Here is a 26,562-nt window from a genome sequence, read left to right as displayed (position 1 = left end):
CATCTCTGACACACGATTCGATTGGCTGTGTGTCTGTAAGGGGCGGGATAATGGCTGAATCTGCACAAGAAAGAACCCCTTGCTTCTAAATATCCCAACTAAATTGGATGCTAATGATATGACAAGGTGGGATTCTTCCTCTCCCATGCGTGTCACCCACGTTCCATGGCATAATACACAAACGACTTCCTTCCATGATCTCCAAATGTCATGTGTATGCTTCATTAAGTTTTCCATACGTCTACACCCTTGTTTTCCTTTTTTTATCCACTCCCTTCTGTCATTTTCTCTCTTTTTTACTTCCCAGAAACTCTCTCAATCCCTCTAGTCTCAGTACATGATTACACACCACACACATCACTCGCAGCTCCGGCTTTATGTCTCCAGCCGAGGCGTCCATGCACGCTTCATTAAGTTGAATAAAAATGTGTAGCGGAAATGGGTTCCGTTTGGATGGGATTTTTGATATACTCCGGGTGGTGCAGTTTGCGGGGTTGGCACAATAAGTGGAGTAAAAAAAGCCATTTTCTTTTTCCTTTTAGGATAAATTTGGTGTTCGCGAATGCTGGCGTCCCACATGACCAAACTGGTGTGGCAATTCAACATACGATAGATCTGTTCTTAATTCTGCTTAACAGCTTGATTCAGAATCGCCTCACAGTGAGAAGGTCCTGGGTTCAGGTGTGTGTGGAGTTCGCATGTTCTCCCCGTGTCTGTGTGGGTTTGCTCCGGTTTCCTCCCACAGTCCAAAAACATGGTCAGGTTAATTGGAGACACTGAATTGCCCTATATGTGTGTGTGTGTGTGTGTCTGCCCTGCGATAGACTGGCGCCCTGTCAAGGGTGTTACTGTATGCCATGCGCCCATTGCAAAGCTGGAATAGGCTCCAGCACCCACCCACGACCCTAATTGGATAACGGTTAAGAAAGTGAGTGAGTCAGTGAGAGTGAGTGATTCATTTCTGACTCAGTGATTCACACAGATGATTCCTCATTACAATACTGGACAAGCGGCAGCAGTTAAGTGTATTTCTATACAATAACATTTATAATAACATGAACAAATTTTTTTCTGACTTCCAGCTTTGCACTGGCAACAAAAACAAATAAAATATAATTTTTGTAATTTTTATTTTTTTTGTAAATTTTATTTATTTATTTATTTATTTATTTATTTATTTATTTATTTATTTATTTATTTATTTATTTATTTATTTATTTATTCATGTATTTATCTATGTATTTATTTATGTATTTATTTATTCATTCATTTATTTATTCATTTATTTATCTATCTATCTATGTATTTATGTATTTATTTATTCATTTATTTATTAAATTATTTATTCATCTATTTATTTATTTATCTATTTATTTATTTGCTCATTTATTTATTTATTCGTTTATTCATTCATTTATTTATTTATCTATCTATCTATCTATCTATCTATCTATCTATCTATCTATCTATCTATCTATCTATCTATCTATCTATCTATCTATCTATCTATCTATCTATCTATCTATCTATCTATCTATTTACTTATTTATTTATTTATTTATCTATTAATTTACCTTTTTATTGTTTTTTTCTCTCAAATTAAGCATAGCCAATTAGTCTTCTCCTGCTGGGGACCCCGATCACATTAAAGAAGGGTATATTCGCCTGACACACTCTCCCTCCGATGCGCAGTCCACCGACCCCCTTTTATTTCCCCTCATTTTGTTGGATTCGGTGGCCAGTCTTGTGCATGGAGAGTCACACACTGATCTCCACGTTCCTCCACTTCTGTACAGGCACCTCGGGCTACTAACCAGGGTCTTTACACAGCGTCGAAGACCCCACCCTATTATCAGACCCAGCAGACTAGTGGCCAAGTAAATCTGCCTACCAGTGGGCGCCCAGCCGACCGGCAACAGAGCTGAGATTTACCAGTTTAAGTAGCACACTAAACACAGTTAGCCCTTTATACTTGGTATGTACAGTATATTCAGAGCCAGCGGACGTATTATTTTTAGAAAACCTTCCCTGACGGCTTTTCGACACTCCATCACTTAGCACAAGGTGACTCGTGTATCTGCTGTTGGTCGTCTTCCAAGGACATTGCATCTGTTACAGCTGATTACAACGAGACCCTTTCAGAGTTTTATGCGCTGTGACCCTACCGATGCGGCCGTGTGTATTTTTGGGCGGCGTCTTAAATTTAGCGTGGGGTGTAAATTGAATCTGTCCTTCAGGATGTAAAACAAGGTCTCTGTGTTGTCAAGGTTTCGGTTTATGACGTTACTCAAGGAAATTGAATGACGAATTCATGTGGGAAAACTGGTGATGAGGGGGTGAAAAGGAAAAGGTGATGGCTCGGATGTACGCTACGTTGATTAAAGTCTGTGGACGCCTAAACAAATACATGAAATATGTTAGTCTTTTACATCTAATTTCAAATCTATGGATATTTATATGAAATTATACACTGATCAGCCATAACATTCTTGTTTCTACACTCAATGTCCATTTTATCAGCTCCACTTACCATATATAATCACTTTGAAGTTCTACAATTACTGACTGTAGTCCATCTATTTCTCTGCATGCTTTGTTATCCCCCTTACACGCTGTACTTCAATGGTCAGGACCCCCACAGGACCATCACAGAGCAGGTATTATTTAGGTGGTGGATCATTCTCAGCACTGCAGTGACACTGACATGGTGGTGGTGTGTTAGTGTGTGTTGTGCTGGTATGAGTGGATCAGACACAGCAGCGCTCCTGGAGTTTTTAAATACCGTGTCCACTCACTGTCCACTCTATTAGACACTCCTACCAGCACAACACACACTAACACACCACCACCATGTCAGTGTCACTGCAGTGTTGAGAATAATTATTGAGAATTATTCTCAAAGTCAATGTGTTAGAAGCAGGAAAAATGGACGAGCGTAAGGATTTGAGTGAGTTTGACAAGGGCCAAATTGTGACGGCTAGACAACTGGGTCAGAGCATCTCCAAAACTGCAGCTCTTGTGGGGTGTTCCCGGTCTGCAGTGGTCAGTATCTATCAAAAGTGGTTCAAGGAAGGAACAGTGGTAAACCGGCGACAGGGTCATGGGCGGCCAAGGCTTGTTGATGCACGTGGGAAGCGAAGGCTGGCCCGATCCAACAGACGAGCTACTGTAGCTCAAACTGCTGAAGAAGTTAATGCTGGTTCTGATAGAAAGGTGTCAGATTACACAGTGCATCACAGTTTGTTGTGTATGGGGCTGCACATAGGAAAAGGACAAGTTGCTAAATGTTTATAGACACTGTTGACTTTCATATAAGAACCATCTCTTCTGTTCATGTTTCGGACAGGCTCTCACTTCACAAAGTGAGATGCTGAGAGTCATGACTAGCCTAAACCACAACCGTTCTCACTTCCTTCAAATAGAAATCCGTCATCGTCTCCACCCAAAGGATTTATCCTCTGGATGATTACTAGTTGTCGTCTCTGCCAGCAGAGTCTAACTGAAATGAAAAGATTTGCATCCCTGTGTCAGAACCGGTTTGACTGAAGCTCACTCAGCCAAGCAGAAGAAACAAGCCAACACAGCCTACACTCACTCAGATATACAGTATACACCCATACACAGCTATTACAGGGCTGGGCGGAAGAGGTTTACATGAAATACACAGACCTTAACGTCTTTTTTAACATTTATTCTATTTGTATATTTAAAAATGAGAGATCAAACAAAATAGCTTGACTTAAGAAATATCTGAATGTCCCAACTTTTCCAGAAATAGGGTTTAAAATAAATAAATAAATAAATAAATAAATATATACATTAATAATAGTAATAATAATAATAATAATAATAAAATAAACAATAATAATAATAGTAGTAGTAATAATAATAATAAACAATAATAGTAGTAGTAGTAATAATAATAATAAACAATAATAATATTAATAATAATAATAAACAATAATAATAATTATAATAATAAAAAATAATTGTAATAATTGTAATAATAGTAATAATAATAATAATAATAGTGATAATAATAATAATAATAATAATAGCAATAATAATAATAAATAATAATAATAGTAATAATAATAATAGTAATAATAATAATAGTAATAATAAATAAAGAAATAGGCACAGATTAGTCTGTAGCTATAGTCAATCATAATGTTTTACGATAACACATAATAATGCATCTTTTAACCTGCATGAGGCGAGTTCATATGCAGATCAGCCTTGTGCACAGAGAGCCACACCCTAATCAGCACTATTCCCCAACTCCGAGCAGAAGGTCGTAAATGCACCAGTTATGAGGAACGCATGTTCCACCCTGTGAACAACAGCCAATTGTTGTACATGTAGCCACCCAGCCCAGCCGGAAGGCAGAGCTGAACGGACGAGTATTTTTGTATTTTAGACGGAGCCTCGCACAGTTGCGGAATGTTCTAGGTTTACATTCAACTCAAAAGCTAGGCTGTGCTGTGCAGCATTCAATTTATGAGCTTTTTTTAATGACTTAAAAAAGTTAATTTAGTAGGGGCCTATTATGGTGTGAACTCCAGCCTGCTGTTTACAAGAGAACAACAGGGTCATACTGAGACCCCAAACTGTTTTTGTACCCTTTGACATCCTTAATTAAGCCCAGTGAACAAGCAGAATTATTATAAGTTCTTTAATTAAAATTGTTTACACTGATCAGCCATAACATTAAATCCTTGTTTCTACACTCACTGTTCATTTTATCAGCTCCACTTACCATATAGAAGCCCTTTGTAGTTCTACAATTACTGACTGTAGTCCATCTGTTTCTCTACATACTTTTTTAGCCTTCTTTTACCCTGTTCTTCAATGGTCAGGACCCCCACAGGACCACTACAGAGCAGGTATTATTTAGGTGGTGGATCATTCTCAGCACTGCAGTGACACTGACATGGTGGTGAAGTGTTAGTGTGTGTTGTGCTGGTATGAGTGGATCAGACACAGCAGCGCTGCTGGAGTTTTTAAATACCGTGTCCACTCACTGTCCACTCTATTAGACACTCCTACCTAGTTGGTCCACCTTGTAGATGTAAAGTCAGAGACGATCGCTCATCTATTGCTGCTGTTTGAGTTGGTCATCTTCTAGACCTTCATCAGTGGTCACAGGACGCTGCCCACGGGGCGCTGTTGGCTGGATATTTTTGGTTGGTGGACTATTCTCAGTCCAGCAGTGACAGTGAGGTGTTTAAAAACTCCATCAGCACTGCTGTGTCTTATCCACTCATACCAGCACAAGAACAGCATGAAAGTGGGCATGTAGATAAACAGATGGACTACAGTCAGTAATTGTAGAACTACAAAGTGCTTCTATATGGTAAGTGGAGCTAATAAAATGGACAGTGAGTGTAGAAACAGCTGATTGGTGTATATTGTACTAAATAAATAAAGCTATTACTTTAAGTGGACTGCAAATTTCGTAACACATAAAGCAATTCATCCTGCAGTCCAAGTACAAAAACTTGCTCATTTCCCATTAAGATTCCAAATTCTGTAAACATTTCCTCTAATTTACATAAATATTACTTTCAAATTCAAAATATTTATTCTAAGAACTTGTATTCTGTCTCCTCGACCCGGACTGTAACCACCACACCCTACAACCCTAACACACACGCGTACGCTTTTACATATTCACATTTTATAAACTTGTTTTCCTGAAATACTAAGCAGGGCGTTTTATGTGAACAGCGCCAAGGTGACAGGAGGCTAAATCAGCTCCACTCTTCCAGTTTAATCACATGACAGATGGAAAGCTTGAACAGACAGCGTGTTTTGCGAAGCAGGTAGCATTCAGGCGGTTTGTGGTTTTCCATGGTGCAAACTTGCTGTGCTTTGAGGACGGCGCTGATTAACGGTCTTGCGTATGCGTGTGTAGGTGATGACTGACTTTACTGTGTGCTTGTTTTATGTGTGTGTGTGTGTGTGTGTGCACGCCATAGGGATGGTATACTCCAGCTGTGCTGTGTTGACTAGGACCTGTATTTTTTTTTTTATTAAGACACTGATGTGCTTAGTAAACAACAGAAACAGAAAATGAATTTAAAAGAAATAATAAAAAACTCTAATAAAATATGTAAAAAAAAAAAATATATACTGTATATATATATATATATATAAAATTAATATAAAATATAATAATTATTAGAATATAAATATACAAACAATATAAAAAATAATTACAAAATAATTACAAAATTATGAAAAAAATAATAAAATAATAATAATAATAATAATAAATAAAATAAAAAGAAAATATTTATTTATTCCTCTTGTATAGTACTTGGTTACTTCACTCTTGATATTTAGACTCCCTGACTTTTTCCACACTTAATTATGGGAGGATTTGATTTTTTAAAAGGATATAATTGAATTGAATTGAATTAAATTGTGGGAGAAATGCCAAAAAAAAAAAAATAATTATTATTATAAATATAAATATAATAATAATAATAATAATAATACTAGTAATAATAATAATATTGGTAATATAATAATAATAAAATAATAATAATTTTAATAATAATAATAGTAATAATAATAATAATAATAATATAATAATAATAAGTATAATAATAATAATAGTAATAATAATAATAATAATGATAATAGTAATAGTAATAATAATAACAATAATAATAGTATTAGTTATAATAATAAAAATTAAAAATAATAGAATTAATAATAATAGTAGTAATAATAATAATAATAATAGTAGTAGTAATAATAATAATAATAGTATTAATAGTAGTAGTATTAATAATAATAATAATAATTATTATTATTAATAATAATAATAATAATAATAATAATAATAATAATAATAATAATAATAATAATTAATAATAGTACTTTCTCAGACTTGACCTAACTTACCTCTGTACGAACAGTTGCTTACAGGGACAGTTTGGAGTCTGGTAGTAAGCGACTAAAGATGGTTCATTTCAATGCCCTATGCACTTCAGTCCTGGCATTCTGTGAGCTATGCAGCGCATACATTTGAAGAGAGTTGATTGGAGCTGCTGTAGAAATAATAAAAACAATAAAATAATAATAATAAATACGCCCAGAATATCTGTGGTAGTTGTAAGCTAAACGGCCGTCTTTCACCTCCTCCGCACCATTAAGCGTAGGCTTGGCTGCATTGTTACCATAGCAACCAAACTGGCCACAGGATCAAAGGGATTACAGTATGAGCACCGTCATTCTTCGGAGTTCCGGTCCTCAGCCTAAAATCTGGATCGAACCTGGTCTTAAGGTGAATCTGCTGATCAGAAGGGTCAGCAGTGAAGTGCAGGAAAGATTAACCTTTCTTACCGGGAGGGCAGCAACAAAGACCTGTATGTTTGTGTAAGTGGGACAGAAATCCCCCCCCTCCGGCTGGAGGAATGCACCAGACGCCTTCAGGTGTTAGACGGTGTGGTTTGGAACAGGCCTGCTGACACGTGTAGAGAGTGTGCTTAGTCCTTTTATAATCCCTGCATGATGGTAACACTTTTACCTAGAATTGAAGAACAAATCTTATATATTTACTATTAATTACAAGCAGCGCCAAAGCATGATGCTTCCACCACCACACTTTACTATTGGGATTAGGGATTGTATTAGCCAAGTAACGTGCAGTGCCTAGGAGTTCAGTTTTCAGCTCAATAGACCTGAGAATCTTTTCCTCATGTTGCCTTTACATGATGTCATACGTCTAGTATTCAACAGGGACTTGCATCTTACCACTAAGATGGTTGGTTGTCTGTTCAATAGATCTCTTAGATAGAGTCTTATGGTCTTATGGTCAGGTTGCCAAATACTTTTGGCCACAGTGTACATATACACTGGAAACAGCAGTGATTGCAGTGAAATATAAATATAATAATTAGAAAAAGCAGAAATTAGAACATTTAATAAATTAAATTGATAGACAAACAAGAAGACGCCACTAGTCAATAACATTTGTATAATAATAATAATAATAATAATAATAATAATAATAATAATAATAATAATAATAATAATAATGATATAAATAATATAAATATAAATATAATAATAACAATAAAAATATAATAATAAGAATATAAATATAATAATAATAATAATAATTAGAAAAAGCAGAAATTAGTACATTTAATAAATTAAATTGATAGACAAACAAGTAGACACCACTAATCAATAACATTTGTATAATAATAATAATAATAATAAAGGGACAAGAAAATGGACTTACTGTAACTAACAAGTAGAGATGGTTGTCTGTCCAATAGATCCTCTTCTCTAGAGTCTATTGTTTCTTGAAATGGGATGTCCAACAAGCTTATATTCAGGTTGCCAAATACTTTTGGTCACAGTGTACATTTACACTAGAAACGGCCGTGATTGCAGTGAGTTCCGTGGTTCAAATCCCAGACTTGGTTCACAAATACTGAAGACACATGATGTTACATGAACCTGGCTATTGTGAGGAGGCATGTCAGTGCATCCTTAGTGCCGGTCCCAAGCCTGGAAAAAGGGTATCCAACGTAAAACCTGTGCCAAATCAGATATGTGAGCAACCGATTCACTATGACGACCCCTAAAAAGAGCATAAATAGATTATTAATTAGGCTGTGAATAGACATAATTAGACTCCATTTCAGTGACTGTAACCAGATGCATGATGTGTCACCTTTTACCCTGTAAACTTAAACTAACAGGGTGCATTTTACGTAAAGAGGTGAATTTGAAACTCATATAGAACTTATATCCTCACTAGGTTTTCGAACACACCCATTAAGTCTTACATAAACGTAATGTTCAGAGTAAGTGGATTTATTCAGAATTCAGAATGAGTTTTAAAAACAGTGTGGATTCTAAGTCGTCAAACAGTAACGCTACATGTCTATATGCGACCTATTTTTTACCTACATTTTTCGTGTGATCCAAATCCATACAAGATTTTGAGCCTGTTTGCAGCTCTGTGGAATTTAGGACTGCCAGACGTACACAGAGACACAAATACGTGTAAAGCCTGACCCTGTCATTTTAACCAGAGTACTCATCAACACCAGCCATGTGAGGACTAAAATACCTGCTGTAGTAAACATACCGTGTGTGTATGTGTGTGTGTGTGGTGGAGAGAATGCAGTGTTTTCTTTACATCCACAAACGACCTGTGCTAGGCTATGATTTGAGCCGAGCCTGTCCAGACACGCGGGTGCGTTCATGCAGTGCGTCATCCAAGATGTTTGTGTTTCTCGCTATATATGGACTATTTTTGTTATGTATGTGATGTGGGAGTCTCATCCAGTACTTTAATTTCATTAGTCAGTCTGCAAAACAGAGTTTCTAAGGTATTTATGTATCGTTATTATAGCTGTATTATAAACAGTATGTATTACAAAGAGCATAGCATGGTAGCAAGAAGGTCCTGGGTTCATTTACCAAATGGCCTACTTTCTGTGTGGAGTTTGCATGTTCTCCCAGTATCTGTGTAGGTTTCCTCCAGGAGCTCTGGTTTCCTCCCACGGTCCAAAGGCATGCAGTCAGTTTAATTGTAGATACACTGTGATGGGGTTTTTCCTAGGTATCGTATCCACCGCGACCCTGAAAAGGATAAAGCAGTGATAGACAATGAATGAATAAATGCATCACAAAGAGCACGGCCGCCTCACAACGAGATGGTCCTGGGTTCGATTCCCAAATAGAACGGTACTGTTTCTTCCTGTGTGGAGTTTGCATGCTGCATGGCTCCTGGCAATCTTTTATTTATTTATTTATTTTACATTAAATATCAAATATACACACAATGTAGTTAAACTCTGTACTTAAAAATAGCAAAATAGAAATAATAATAATAATTAAAATATTAGTAATAATAATAATAGCAATAATGAATGTAATAATAATAAATGTAATAAAAATAATAATGATAATAATATTAAATGTAATAATAATAATAATTAGAAGATGTAAAGAATTAATACATTTCATAAATTTAATTGATAGACAAACAAGTAGACACCACTAGCCAATAACATCAGTATAATAATAAATAACATCAGTATAATAATAAATAATATTAGTATAATAATAATAATAATAATAATAAATAATATTAGTATAAGAATAATAAATAAATATAAGTACAATAATAATAAATAACATTAATATAATAAAAAATAATATTAGTATAATAATAAATAACATTAGTATAATAATAAATAAAATTAGTATAATAATAATAAAAAATAATATTAGTATACATAAATAATATTGGTATAATAATAATAAATAACATTAATATAATAATCAATAATATTAGTATAATAATAATAAAAAATATTAGTATAATAATAAATAATATTAGTATAATAGTAATAATGATAATAAATAATATTGTATAATAATGTAAAAAAAAAATTGTATAATAATAATAATTAATATTAGTATTATAATATTAAATGCTATTAATACATAGCTCTTGAAAAGCTTGGTCATGGCAGTGGCAGCCGTCTGTTAATCTCTGGGTCAAGGCACAAGAAAATGGACTTATTGTAACTAACAAGTGCTGTATAAGAACTTTTTGCTAATAATAAAGTGCATGTTGACATCAAAGTGAATTGTTAGTCGATAATTAGTGCAAGGAAGGACAGGGTCATGGACTCGGCGAGAGAGTCTAAAACTGCGAGCATCTAATGGCCTATTAAAGGACTGTTGGTGATAAATAAAATGTTGCAACCTTTCTACAAGGAGAAAATCGAAGAGAAAAGAACTGGAACCCATTAGTTAAAGGAGAAAGGCGCTGAATTGAAGAAACGGGGGTAAAAGCTGCAGAAAAAAATCCTTTCAGAGTAAGAGTCAAGACTGAAGAATTAAAGAAAGCAGTGACAGGACAGACGGACAGAAAAAAGCCAGACTGAGCCCCTCGGAGGGGTCGTTTTCGGGCCCACAGGTCGCACACGAGCGTAGAAGTGACAAGCATTTCGCTATTTTCTTTTGGGTGAAAAGATCTTTTGAGCGTGAATGGAAAAGAGGGATTACAGACAGGTCGAGGAGAAGAAAGGAGGCAGCGTTCCTCATCCAGACCTTGTGCATTCATCCGTCAGCCTAAAACACGGGGGTGGGGAACAAGGTTTACCATATGCTCTTTAAAAAGAAACACACTGGCACCTTATTTTCTTTAACAACCTTAATGTACGCTGATAATTTGGTTGATATATCAACTAATACAACAAAATTTAACTCAAATGGCCAAAAGACAATGGACAAACCCTTGCTTGTCAGAAATTGCCAGTAATCCTAGTATTCTAGATACCTTAAAATGCTGCCTACTGAGACACCCTAATTCTAAACGATCATCTGACTGAATAACCAGGGAGCATACAATGCTTCCTTAGCTGTGAAGCCAATCATACGTTCATAAGTTCAATGTCTTATTAGTATCCTCTCTATTTAGGCAGCTACCCAGGTAGGCAGTTAACAGCAAGGCAGCTCACTAGTTTTTTTCACACAGACCCAAATTAGCACTGTTGATATTAGAAGCCGCACATAATTTAATTGACACATTTTGGCCAAAAGTATGTGGGCACCTGACCATAAGCTTGTTTTACATGCAATTTTAAAAGCCTATAATTTTAAAAGCTGTCCTCAAAATTTTAGTGTCTCCCTGTTGGAATTTGATGTTAGATAAGAAAGTCTGGCACTAAACAACCAAGTTGCCAGAAAATACAAATATAGTTTGTATTATAATTATTATTATTATTTTATTATTATTATCATCATCATCATCATCATCATTTTGTTATTATTATTTTTACTATTATTATTATTATCGTCATCATTATTATTTTATTATTAATATTATTGTCATTATTATTATTATTATTATTATTTTTATTATTACTATTATTTTTACTATTATTATTATTACTATCATTATTATTATTATTATTATTATTATTATCATTATTATTATTACTATTATTATTACTATTATTATTATTATCATTATTATTATCATTATTATTATTACTATTACTATTATTATCATTATTATTATTTTATTATTATCATTATTATTATTACTACTACTATTATTATTATTATTAGTAGTAGTAGTAGTATTAGTACTATCATCATTATTATTGTTATTATTATTTTTATTATTATTATTATTACTATTATTATTATCATTATTATTATTATTTTATTATTATTATTATTACTATTTTTATTTTTATAATTATCATTATTATTATTATTATTATTATTATCCTTTTACCAGTAAAGTATTCCTTCATTCATTCATTCATTGTCTGTTTTATCACTGCGTTATCTGGTAGTTGCCAGTCCATTATAGGGCGCACACACATTCTTAAGTAAGGGGACTGCATGTCTTTGGACTGTAGGAGGAAACTGGAGCACCCTGAGGAAACCCACAGAGACACTGGGAGAACATGCAAACAGTGCTACCCATCGAGCTACCGTGCCACTACTCCCAATAAAGTATTGTAACCATAATAGTTTTCCTGTTGTTCTGAGGTATGAAGTAACAGAAATGCTATTTATAGGCACTTCAGATGATTTACGGAGTCACGCCAGCCAGTTCTAACACACACTCCAAGTTTGTGTGTGTTTGTGTGTGTGGTTTTTGGTCCTCTTTATTACAGATGCTTCAGTTTAAGCTTGTGCATCCTGTTTTTTTATTTTTCGGGACCCAGCCATCATGTGTTCTCGTTCCTGAAATACTGCATGCTGTCACAGTCTGTCTAGACGTTCCAGTCAGCTGACCGATGATTCAATACAGTGTGTGGGTGTTTTACATCGCTGGGTAAATGTCGTCCCACGTGTAGTGAATTTTCTGCTATCAGCAGATGTTTTTCAAGTGTTTGGGGACAACGAGTGCACACACACACACACACACACACACACACACACACACTTTCCTAAAACCAGCTTGCAGATGTGGGGAAGTGGTTAACCCAGCAATGGCATGCAGGCTTTGATTGGCAGATGGGTGGGAGAAGATTTAGCCCAGATTAAGTTCGGTCTGTCAGATTTACATAGTATGCGTACAGGGGGGGTCCTGTAATTAAATTCAATAAAACAAGAACCCATTATTCTCCTGAATTTATGGGACTGACAAAAAATTATAATAAAATAAAAAATAAATAAAAAATAAGATAAATTATTTATTAAATACTTTTTTATTAAATTATTCAACTAAAAATGTCTAACATCAGTTTCAAAATATTTGGGACATTTTGTAAAATAAAATAAAAACCAGAACCAGTAATGTTCTTGAATTAATGTAACTGACAAAAAATAAAATAAAATAAAAAAATAAAAAATACAATTAAATTAATTAATAAATAAATATTTTTATTAAATTTCAACTGTAAATGCTTAACATCATTTTTAATTTAATTAAAAAAAATATATATATAACAAAATAAAAATAAATAAATAAAAAAGTAAAAAAATAAAATAAAATTACCACCAAAAAATTAATCATTGGGCCATTTAAAAAAATAAATAAATAAATTAACAAATAAAAATAAAATTAAATAAGTTATTCAATAAATACTTTTTTAAATAAGTAATTTAACTGAAAGTAGTCTACTAACTTACTTTTTTTGCAGTACCAGATACAAACATAATTGTCAGAATATTTGGGACATTTTATAAAATCCCAAAAAAACAAGAACCTGTTATTTTCTTGAAGTAATGTAACTGATGCAAAAAAAAAAAAAAAATGTATAATAAAAAATGTAATGGCATTTTATAATATTCAATAAAAACAAGAACCCATAATTTTCTTGGATTAATATAACTGACACACAGAAAATAAATAAATAAATAAATAATAAAATAATAAAATAACAAATAAAATAAAACAATAAAAAAACAGTGAATAGTCGGGACATTTTGTAAAAATTAAATAAAAACAAGAACCTGTAATTCTCTTGAATTAATGTAACTGACACACAATAAATAAATAAATAAATAAAAATAAAACAAAAAATATAGTGAATAGTTGGAATATTTTGTGAACTTCAATAAAACAAGAACCTGTAATTTCTTTTTTAATTAATGTAACTGACACACAATAAATAAATAAAATAATAAAATAACAAATAAAAATAAAACAAATAAAAATGAAACAAATAAAAATACAGTGAATAGTTGGGACATTTTGTAAAATGTAATACAAATAAGAAGTTATTCTCTTGAATTAATGTAACTGACACAAAAAATATATAAATAAAATAAAAATAAATAAAAAATACAATAAAACTAAAATAATTGAATTATTGATTGATTACTTTATTGACCCTCCCAAAAGAAATTGCAGTATTTATTGTATCACTGCATTTAGTAAATATCTACAATTTGATGCCTGCAATTCAATCATAAAAGTTGGGACACAGGAATTTTTACCACAGTTTATACTCTTACATCACTTTTCTTATTAGTTACAGTTGTTGCAGATTTACAAGTGGAATTTTTGCCCATTCTTGCTTGATACAAGACTTTCTGGCTGAACTCCTGACATCAATAGTTAGAAAGGGTGTCCACATACTTTTTGGCATATAATGTATATTAAGTTAATGTCCGACCCTGGTGTTGGGTAACTATAGGGCAGACTTAAAAATGTAATAATCACAGACTGTCAAATATTCAGGAACTTAAGGGACAGTGGGACAAAAATGACTGATCTATTTTTGACTCCAGCTATCAAAAGAATTGGGTCAGATTTAAATGATGCCATCCTTATAGAAGCGGCACAGTTCTATGGGGCCTGGTCTTTAGGAAACTGGGCTGCGTCTGAGGTCATCCAGTGCAGATGTAGTAGTCAGCAAATCTAGCAGACTACAGGAAGCTATTTATAAATACAGTATCATGTTACGGAACTGCAGGGTCACCAGTGTGTGTGTGTGTGTGTGTGTGTGGTTACCCGCTAAGGAGTATAACAGGAAGCTTTTAACCCACAGCAGGAGCTTGACGTTTCTATTTGTTCCACCTTAACTGCTTCATTCACCCTTATGTCATAAGCAATAAGTATATAGACATGGCTCGTATCATTTTCTCCCAATTTAGTCATTTCCAGTTCCCTATTAGGATGCACCTTGCTTATGCTGACTAGCCATGAATGCTCTTTACACCAGCCAACAGTGGATTCTCATATGGAGGATAACACTATACCCTGTGTGTATCCTTTACCACTCTTGTCAGCACCTCAACCAGACAGATTTCAATAAGAGGGGACCCTAGCTGCCTTTTTCAAACTTGGACTTGGCCATTGACACAGTTGATTACCAGTCTGGTAGCACTGCTAGACTCCTAGGCTCAGAACTGGGAACTAGTCAAAACAGCCCTGACCCGTCGAGGCACGGACTCCACTAGACCCCTGAAGGTGTGCTGTGGTATCTCGCACCAAGATGTTACCAGCAGATCTTTTAACTCCTCTAAGTTGTGAGGTGGGGCCTCCATGGATCGGACTTGTTTGTCCAGCACGTCCCACAGATGCTCGATTGGATTGAGATCTGGGGAATTTGGAGGCCGAGTCATCACCCCAAACTCGTTGTGCTCCTCAAACCGTTCCTGAACCATATTTGCTCTGTGGCAGGGCGCATCATCCTGCTGAAAGAGGCCACACCCATCAGGGAATACCGTTCCCATGAAAGGGTGAACATGGTCTGCAACAACGCTTAGGTAGGTGGTACGTGTCAAAGTAACATCCACATGGATGGCAGGACCCAAGGTTTCCCAGCACAACGTTGCCCAAAGCATCACACTGCCTCAGCCGACTTGCCTTCTTCCCATAGCGCATCCTGGTGACATGTGTTCCCCAGGTAAGCGACACACTGATTCATCAGACCAGGCCACTTCTCCCATTGCTCCGTGGTCCAGTTCCGATTCTCATGTGCCCATTTTTGGCACTTTCGGTGGTGGACAGGGGTCAGCATGGGCACCCTGACTGGTCTGCGGCTGTGCAGCCCCATACACAACAAACTACGATACACTGTGTATTCTGACACCTTTCTATCAGAACCAGCATTAACTACTTCAGCAGTTTGAGCTACAGTAGCTCGTCTGTTGGATTCGTCCAGCCTTCGCTCCCCACGTGCATCAATGAGCCTTGGCCGCCCATGACACTGTCGCCGGTTTACCACTGTTCCTTCCTTGAACCACCTTTGATAGATACTGACCACTGCAGATTGGGAACACCCCACAAGAGCTGCATCTTTAGAGATACTCTGACCCAGTCGTCTAGCCATCACAATTTGGCCCTTGTGTGAGGGAAATTTTAATACATTTTAAGTAAGTTAGTTTAGTAAGTAAGTTTTAATACATTGATACATTTTTCTATAATCTTTAACATTTTGGTGCAAGTCGTCTGAGGTCAAAAACTTAATTATTCTGTATGTCTGTAAGTTCTGTTATTTTTGGAGACTAGCTCTGCTGTTGAGACAAGTTCTGCTTTGAAACTAGACAGTCCTTCCTGTTTTTTTTTTGACAATGTAAAGAGTTTCATCTCCTTATAAATAACAACTTGAGTTAGCTTTGAAATCTTCTCGGAGATAGAATGTTCTAGAAATCGCCATATAAGGCTTCGGCCAACACCCTAAAGTGGGTATAAGTAATGTGACTTTTCTTTGTCTCATCGCACATTCTCTGATGGACTGCAGGTTGACTGTAGATGAGATGTGTCCTATTGCAATAGATCTTGTGTAATAAACCTTTTGCATTAATCCTGGGTGGTTCTGATTTTATTCTGAGTCTTTGTTACTAGGTCTCGTGTTTTTCTACGACAATTGTCAAACTCGTTCAAATCCAAATCAACTTTGAGGATCAAATGTTCACTTGCTGCCCACTAACAGGTGCTGTGATAAAGAGATAATCAGTGTTATTCACTTTACTTGGTTAATGTACTGGAAGTAACCCAAAACACCAACACACACACACACACACACACAAACACTGCTGAATGTTATGCCAGCACAATCAGTTTCTGTTAGCGATGTCATATCTGTGTGTTTGTACTGCAGGAAATGACATCATTTCGAGTTATTTCAAGCCCCAGGATATATCGCGGTCATTTACATGAATTGCACTGGTCATAGAGGATTGCTGGATTGTGGGAGAGAATCGTGTGCAGCTCTTTTCGTGCGTTGGTTCTTTTGCTGTATCAGTTCCGAAATGTCATGATTATCGTGCCGTGCCGTCGGTGGGCCGACGACGGCGGGTGGGAACGCGCGGTTGCCTTCAATTACGACCGTAGGCTGATAAAAGACAAACCTTTCCTTCCTTCCACGGTCTATAAATAACCGCTCGGCATCTCTCTCCGTTCTAGTTTATCTGATTCCGGCTGCGTTTTACATTTCCCGGTGGGGTCATAATAGGATTGTTTCTCCTAGAAGAGCGCTGATAACTTTATCCAGTAGGAACATACTGGTGGGATGGTGGTGGCACTTTACGGACCGGACACACACAGATACACAACCACCCACCCACCCTCGCCAGTCATGATACAAGAATTTACTATTTTTTATATATATTATCCTACCCCAAGCTCTCTTAACCCTTTCTTATTCGCTCATGTTGGATTCGCACATGAGACCAGTCTTGCGCATGGAGAGTCACACACTACTCTCCGCATTCCTCTACTTCTGTACAGGTGCCTCAGGCTGCTTACCAGGGTCCTTACACAGCGTTGAAGACCCCACCCACTTATTAGTCCGGTCTTTCCCACCCAGCAGACCAGTGGCCAATTTGAAGGCATTGTCAATTGTGCCCGCTAAGGGGCGCCCAGCCGACTGGTAGCTTGAGCTGAGATTCAAACTCAGAGTTCAGAACGTCAGTGCTAGTTTGCTAGCGGAATACTTTGGTGGATTTACACGTGAGGCCAGTCTTGCACATGGAGAGTCACACATCGCGCTCCGCGTTCCTCCGCTTCTACTAAGTTGTAGCCTAGCGGTTAAAGTACTGAACTAGTAATCAAAAAGTCGCTGGTTCAAGTCCCACCACTGCCAGGTTGCAAACTGTTGGGCCCTTGAGCAAGGCCCTTAACCCTCAATTGCTTAGACTATATACTGTCACAGTACTGTAAGTCACTTTGGATAAAAGCGTCTGCTAAATGCTAAAAATGTACTTTGGTGGATTCGCATGTGAGGCCAGTCTTGCGCATGGAGAGTCACACCCTGACCTCTGCATTCCTCCACTTGTGTACAGGCACTTCTGTTCGGGCTGCTAACCAGGATCCCTACACGGCGTTGAAGACCCCACCAACTTATCTTTCCCACCCAGCAGACCAGTGGCCGATTTTGTCTCCTGAAGGCACTGCCAATTGTGCCCGCTAGGGGGCACCCAGCCAACCGGTCGGTAGCAGTTCAAAATCCCAGAGCTGGTACGCTAGCGGAATATCAGCTGATCGTATGCAGTCCCTCAACCTCTTCTTATTTGCCCATACTGTAGTAGATTCGCACGTGAGGCCAGTCTTGCACATGGAGAGTCACACACCAAGCTCCGCGTTCCTCCTATTCTGTACAGGCACCTCAGGCTACTAAGTTGTACTGAACTAGTAATCAAAAAGTCGCTGGTTCAAGGACCACCACTGCCAGGTTGCAAACTGTTGGGCCCTTGTGCAAGGCCCTTAACCCTCAGTTGCTTAGTAATGTAAATGTATTATCCAGGATCCTTACACGCATTGAAGACCCCACCCACTTATCAGTCTGGTCTTTCCCACCCAGCAGACTAGTGTCCAATTTTGTCTCCTGAAGGCATTGCCAATTGTGCCCACTAGGGGGCGCCCAGCCGACCGGTAGCAGAGCTGAGATTCAAACTCAGCGAGTTCAAAACCCCAGTGCTGGTTTGCTAGCGAAATATCAGCTATATGCTTGCGCAGTCTCTCAACCCTTTCTTATTCGCTTATACTTTGTTGGATTCGCATGTGAGACCAGTCTTACGCATGGAGAGTCACTCACCAAGAGTTAGGCACCTCGGGCTGCTAATAAGGGTCCTTACACAGCTTCAAAGACCCCACTTATTAGACGGTCTTTCCCACCCAGCAGACTGGTGGCCAATTGTGCCCATTAGAGGGCGCCCAGCCGACCAGGAGCATAGCTGAGATTCGCCACTCGGACGCCATGATAAAAGAATGGGAGGAAACCGGAACACCTGGAGGAAACCCACACAGACACGAGGAGAAAATGCAAACCCAAACCGTTCCACGAGGGAATCAAACCCAGGACCTTCTTGCTTCAAGCCACAGTGTCCAGTGTGTATTAATTATTCAAGCGTTTACTTACAAAGCCTAAAAAATGTCGGGGGTCCACCATGTCACGATTGTCACACGATTGTCACACGATTGTCCCCCTTGCCCCTCCCCCAGTAGTTGCCACTGCATATACTTGTTGGACAATCAGGTTAAAAAACACACAACTGTAATAAATAAGGTCTATTATTTGTATATTAAGTACATTCTCATGTTCTTTCTCTCTGTAGGTGAGCACTTGCGAGTGTGTCCACAAGGCTACACCTGCTGTACAAACCAGATAGAGGAGAGTCTGACCAACCTGAGTAGGAGAGACTTTGAGGAGCAGGTGAAAGGATCTGGACAGGCGTTACAAATCTCCCTCAACAGCGAGTTCAAAAGCTTTGATGGTAAGTTGCCCAGGAATCCATTTGATATCTGGAAACTAAAGCCATGGTGTAGATCCAACATGGTCGTCATTCGTCAGGTTTTAGAACATGCCTGGAAGAATCTGATTCCATTTAGCCACAAGGTCATTAGTAAGGCTGGGAATGCATGTTGGCTGATGAAGTGATCCTTGTATGCTGTGGGATTTCTGGTGTTTACTGGCCCATTGACCCATTATATGCCAGGCCCTGAGGCTCCAAAGTCCAACTCTAGTGTGCTTTATACCACTCCAGTCCAATAACTGGAATAAAAAAAATAAAAAAAAAGTTTATCTTGTTTGGAACTCCTGGGTGAAGGAAACCATTTCGTAACCATTCAGGTCCCAACAAGCATGTGTGGGTGTTGCTTCTAGGGTTTGGAACTCAATAGTGTGATTGGTGCCATTTAAGAGGCTTGTTCAACTTCACAGTAACATCACCCACTGAATTGGGGAATTGTTTATAGTGTTAATAATAAACCTGATATTTTTAATTCATTAAAAATAATCATAAATGTTATGACCATGTAGTGATCATTTTAATTATCACAATTAGTTATATTACTGTGCTTGCTGTATGCATCTGGATATGACTAAAATAGCCAAATTCACTAGTTAGACCCGGTGTCTACATACATTTGGCCATGTGGTGCTACACAGATATATTTACATTTACATTTTCGGCATTTAGTAGACGCTTTTATCCAAAGCGACTTACAGTTGTGGAAGTACAAAAGCTAAGCAATTGAGGGTTAAGGGCCTTGCTCAAGGGCCCAACAGTGGCAACCTGGCAGTGGTGAGGCTTGAACCGTTAACCTTCTGATTACCGGACCAATACCTTAACCACTAGGCTACAACTGCCCTATGTGATATGCGATCTGTTTGTAATTCATATCAAGATTATACTGACTATGTGCATCCGTCAGCCCAGTGGTGCAGCTCTATAGGTGCTGCACAGCTCCAGTTATGTGGCTTCCAACCACAACTTCTAAAAGTCAAAAAGAGTTTGGTGTGTTTTTGCCCATCCTTTCAGCCCATTCCGGCCAATTGACAGGGAGGTTGGGAACCAGTGGGTCTATGGTATTTCATCCTTGCTTCTAGTTATTACAGGTGGGCTACAAACCCACCAACACGTAAACAGTGACTAAAATGAATGAATGAATGAATGAATTAGTCAATGAGTCAAAAAGTACTTGAAGGTGCACTGACTGTCTCATCTATAAATGAAACCAGGTTGGTGTGGTTGGTAGTAGGCTGGTGATGCAGATTTTTCCTTAATAAGGGTTTGACGATGCTTCCAAACCAAATTGGACAGATGGTGTGTGTGTGTGTGTGTGTGTGTGTTCATTGAGTCATCATTCATGCTGTTTTTCTCACCGTTTAAACCTAGTGAAATGGTTTTAGAAAAGGTACACAATATGGCCAAAAGTATTTGGACACCTGATTATGAGTTTGTTGGACATCCTAATTTAAAAGCAAAGTTTAAATGTGTTTTGCAAGTTCTGGTGCTTAGTTAGTATCCACTAGCAGTGCTTCAGACTCAGAACAATACAACCCCGAATCAGAAAAAGTTGGGACAGCATGGAAAATCCAAATAATATAGAAAACAATGTCTGCCAAATGAATTGCTCCCAAATTGCAGAGAAATCTGTAAAGTACTGAATAATCTGTGAGTACCAATGCTAGACTGACCTGCCTGCAGTTCAGATTTGTTTACAACTGAAAATGTGTGGTGCAGAATGAGGTGCAAAATACGACAAGCCACTTAAGCTGTTCTGTTAAAGACTTATTTAAAATAAGTCTTGAATATTTATATGGTTCTGGTTTAATTCTTTATTGGTTCTTTTTCAATTATTTTATTAATTTTTATACATTCATATTTTCTTATTGTTTTGTTTATTTGCCTTCTTTTTTGTTTATTATTTATTTTTATATTTTATTTTTACATTTATTTTATTTGTTTTACTGGGAATTTTGTTTATTCTTTCACTTGGCTTTATTTATTTATTCAATTATTAATTTTTTACTATTTTGTCTTGTATTTGTTTGTATTCTAATTTATCAGTCTCTCAGTCTTTACTTTTAATTTGATTATCTTTATTTACAATGTCTGCTAAATCAATTGCTCCCAAATTGCAGGGAAATCTGAAAAGTGTTATATAATCTGAGAGTACTGATGCTAGACTGACCTGTCTGCAGTTCAGATTTGTTTACAACTGAAAATGTGTGGTGCAGAATGAGGTGCAAAATATGACAAGCCACTTAGGCTGTTCTGTTAAAGACTTATGTAAAATAAATGTTAATTTATTGACATTTATATTTGTAAATTTTGTTCTTAAATATTTATATGGTTCTGGTTTAATTCTTTATTGTTTTTTTATTTATTATTTTATTAATTTTTATACATTAATATTTTCTTATTGCTTTGTTTATTTGCCTTCTTTTTTGTTTATTATTTATTTTTATATTTTGTTTAGTCTTTCACTTGCCTTTATTTATTTATTTATTTATTTCCTTTCTTTTTTTTATATTTTGTCCTGTATTTGTTTGTATGCTAATTTATTAGTCTCTCAGTCTTTACTTTTAATTTTAATTTTATTTACAATGTCTCTCAAATTGCAGAGAAATCTGTAAAGTACTGAATAATCTGTGAGTACCAATGCTAGACTGACCTGCCTGCAGTTCAGATTTGTTTACAACTGAAAATGTGTGGTGCAGAATGAAGTGCAAAATACGACAAGCCACTTAAGCTGTACTGTTAAAGACTTATTTAAAATAAATGTATACATTTATACATTATATTTTCTTATTGTTTTGTTTATTTGCCTCCTGTTCTGTTTATTATTTTTTATTTCTTTTTTTAATTTATTTATTAAATTTTTGTTGGTATGTTTTTAATACTTTTTTTTTTTACTGTGATCATTGTACGTATCTGTTGTTTTACTGGGAATTTGTTTATTCTTTCACTTGTAATTTATTTATTTTTTTATAAAACTGTCTTTTTTATATAATTTCCTTTAGCTGAACTGGTGAAGAAAAAAAAGAAAAAAAAAAGAAATTTGTGATGTTAAAAGGTTATTTAACATTATTTTTGGAACATATTGCAGGCCAACATTGGAATAAATAAAAAAAATAAAAAAAATAAAATAAATAAATAAATAAATAAATAAATAAATAAATAAATAAATAAAAAAATAAATAAAAAAATAAATAAATAAATAAATAAATAAAAATAACTGTTTTTATTCTTCTCTCACAGTTTACTTTCGGGAGCTGCTGAACCGCTCGGAGGTCTCTCTCCACGACTCCTTCCAGTCCACTTTTGGTCCTCTATATTCCCAGAATGCCCGGCTTTTCCAGGATCTGTACTCCGACCTGCGCCGATACTACCGCGGTTCCAACCTCAACCTGGAGGAGGCGCTCAACGAGTTCTGGTCGCGCCTCCTGGAGAGGCTGGTGCGAGCCCTGAACGGACGGTACAGCGTGAGCGAGGACTATCTGGAGTGCGTGGTCAAACAGGCGGAGACGCTGCGGCCGTTCGGCGAGGCCGTGAGAGAGTTCAAGCTCAAGGTCACCCGCACCTTTGTGGCTGCCAGGTCCTTCGTGCAGGGGCTGGTCAAGGCTGGGGAGGTGGTGCGGAAAGTGTCCCAGGTAGGTTGGGCTGTGTCCCAATCCCAGTTATGAATACTACATATATAAATAAATATAAAATTACAACTAATTAATATATTATAATTATTATATTAATAGTATAATTTAATAAATTAATTAATTATTTTTTTATATAATTTTAAATAAATTATAAATATTATATTATAAATATATTTATATATATAAATATAATAATAATAATAATAATAATAACAATAATACATATTTTTAAGATAGGCGACACGGTGGCTCGGACAGAGCAAGAACGTTGCTTTTGAACATTGTGTGTTTGATTCCCAGGTGGAGTGGTCTGGGTCTTTGCATGTTCTCCCCATGTCTGTGTGGGTTTCCTCCCACAGTCCAATGCAGTCTGGTTAATTGGACCTACTAAAATTGCCAGTGAATGTGTTTGTGTGTCTGCCCTGCAATAGACTGGCGCCCCGTCCAGGGTGTTACTGTGTGCCTTGCGCCCATTGAGAGCTGGGAAAGGCTCCAGCACCCCCCCCCCCTCCCTCCCCACCCCGAACCTAATTGGATAAGCTGTTAAGACAATAAATGAGATGAGAGTGAATTTTAAGATAGGGCGGCACGGTGGCTCGGACTCAGCAAGAATGTTCTGGGTTTGATTCCCAGGTGGAGTGGTCTTGGTCTTTGCATGTTCTTGCACCCATTGAAAAGCTGGAATAAGATAAGTGGCTTAAAAAGAAAATGAGTGCTCCAGGCTTTCTAAGATGATCCACTCAGGAGTACACAGAGCACAGCGTGATCCTTCGTACATGTGTTGAAACGGGTGTGTGCAACCCTGCTGCCTTCCCTGAACCGTGTGGGTGTGGTGCACGCCGCAGATGGACTGCACCAGGAAATGGAAAATGACCGCATTGGGAGATTTTCTACTGTTATTTTTGTGGTCATCTTATGAAATCATCTAATGTCAGATAATTTTATGGCATGTCGCTCTAATTTGTTTAAGTAGGCGTTGGCTAAGCTGTTAAATGCTATTAAACAGGACATTTTGTCATTTTGTATTTACAGTTATTTTTCAAACCCTTTCTTCCTAAATATTCATAGAGTTCTTGTTTAAATCTTTATAGTTTATTTAAAAAAAAAAAACTTTATTTATATTTATATATTGATTTAATATTGTTTTGTATTGTGTTCTGTTTATTATCTGTTTTCTTAATTTATTCATTTCTCTTTTTTGTTGGCATGTTTTTAACACTTTTTACCAGGCATTTTGTTTAGTCTTTCACTTGTTTATTTTTTTATATTTATTTTTTTATTCATATATATTTTTACAAGTTTATTTCCTTGTTATTTATTTATTTGTTTATTTATTTATTTATCTTTTTGTTGGTATGTTTTAACACTTTTTTTTTACCAAGGACTTTTTATTTATTTATTTATCTATATTTTTTTACAATTTCATTTCCTTGTTATTTATTTATCTTTTTGTTGGTATGTTTTTAACACTTTTTTTTTACCAGATATTTTGTTTATTCTTTCACTTATTTATTTTTTTAATATTTATTTTTTCTTATTTATTTATCTATATATATTTTTACAATTTTATTTCTTTGTTATTTATCTTTTTGTTAATATATTGTTGACAATTTTTTACCATGAATTTTCTTTATTCTTTTACTTGTTTATTTTTTTTATATTTATTTTTTATTTATTAATAGAATTTTTGTTGCTATTTTATTTCTTTAATATTTATTTATTTCTTTATTTATTTAATTATCTTCAATTAATTTTTTTTACTTATTTTTTATATTTATTTTTAATTAATTAATTAATAATTTTTTTTACAGTTTTTTTTTCCTTGTTATCTATTAATTAATTTATTTTGGTTGGTATGTTTTAACTAGGGCTGTCAAATGATTAAAAAATTGTATCGCGATTAATCTCAGAATTTCATATAGTTAATCGCGATTAATCGCATAAAAATGTAAATGTTATAGAAAACAAGGTTTTTTAAGTGAAATGTTACCATTAAAATGGTGAACACATTTTATGCTAAATGTACTTATGTTAAAAACTGCTGGGACAAGAGAACTGTAAGGAAGTTTTATTCACTCACATACTAGGCAGTAATACTATCCAGCAGAGACCCTTGACTTCGTATATATGTCAGATTGTAGGTTAAAATTTCACCATCAGCAAACATTGTAGATCAGCGGTGCTTTAGGTGGGATAAGGCGTAGTTATTGTATTGTGTACTTTTCTGTGCTTGTATCGTGACAATGGTTTGATGGACGTTTCTACACGAAGTGAGTGTGTTTTGACTCTTTGGGGCTTCCATAGTTCATGTACAAGCATGCTTGGCTAACGCGATGACTCTCGGTACCGTAACAGAAGAAGTTAATAAAAGTGTTCTGCTTCCGACAACTTGTGAATATACCGTGTATTTATTTCTTTATTAAGCGAGTGCATCACTACGACGCTCGGTTACATTATGTTAACAAACCGCAAATGAAACAAACGGTGGCAAGTCCGCCCCACACTTTGAGAAACGCTGTCTTAATGAGAGATGCCGTGCATGGTCAAGTCTCAACATGAACTACGGATGACTCGCAGGGCCAAATAGACTTTGCGTTAACGGCACTATTTTTTTTAATCGCGTTAAATTGAGATCGCGTTAATGCGTTATTATCGCGTTAACTTCGACAGCCCTAGTTTTAACACTTTAATAACGCATTAACTTCGACAGCCCTAGTTTTAACACTTTTTTTTTACCAGGAATGTTGTTTAGTTTTTATTATTTATGTTTTATTTATTTATTTACATAAAATGTATTTATTTATTTTTTTACTTTTTATTTTCTTTGTTATTTATTTTGGGTCTTTTTTTTGTTTGTATGTTAGAGGTTATGACTTACTACAGCCAGTGACTTCTAAATGCCCATATAAAAGATATGATTAAATCTGTATATGTATCTACATTTTCTGAACAATAGCCTAACGTTTTTGGACACCTGACCATAAGCTTGTTGGACAGCCTGTTCCAAAATCATGATAGTTTGTACCGAATTGCACCCTCAATCCTTGGCAGCTTTAATATTATCCACTCCTCTGGGAAGCCTTTTACAAGACTTTAGAGTGTGTCTGTGGGAATTTGTGCCTATTTAGGCCCTGATGTTGGGAGAAAAGGCCTGACTCGCAGTCTAAGCTTAATTCATCCCAAAAAAGTACAGTTGGGTTAAAACCAGGTCTGTGTAGGC

General features: G+C 35.9%; 1 protein-coding gene across 1 annotated transcript in view; it reads left to right on the top strand.

The window, feature by feature from the left end:
• gpc1b (glypican 1b) overlaps nucleotides 1-26,562 on the top strand; it is a 53,831-nt gene that overhangs the window by 14,462 nt on the left and 12,807 nt on the right. Inside the window, exons 2-3 of the mRNA XM_062987672.1 lie at nucleotides 19,519-19,677; nucleotides 22,951-23,342. Of these exons, the coding sequence (XP_062843742.1) occupies nucleotides 19,519-19,677; nucleotides 22,951-23,342 (551 nt within the window). The remainder of the gene's footprint in view (nucleotides 1-19,518; nucleotides 19,678-22,950; nucleotides 23,343-26,562) is intronic.

Source organism: Trichomycterus rosablanca, chromosome 25 (assembly GCF_030014385.1).
Source record: "Trichomycterus rosablanca isolate fTriRos1 chromosome 25, fTriRos1.hap1, whole genome shotgun sequence".
NCBI lineage: Eukaryota > Metazoa > Chordata > Actinopteri > Siluriformes > Trichomycteridae > Trichomycterus > Trichomycterus rosablanca.
This window is presented reverse-complemented; position numbering and strand designations above follow the sequence as displayed.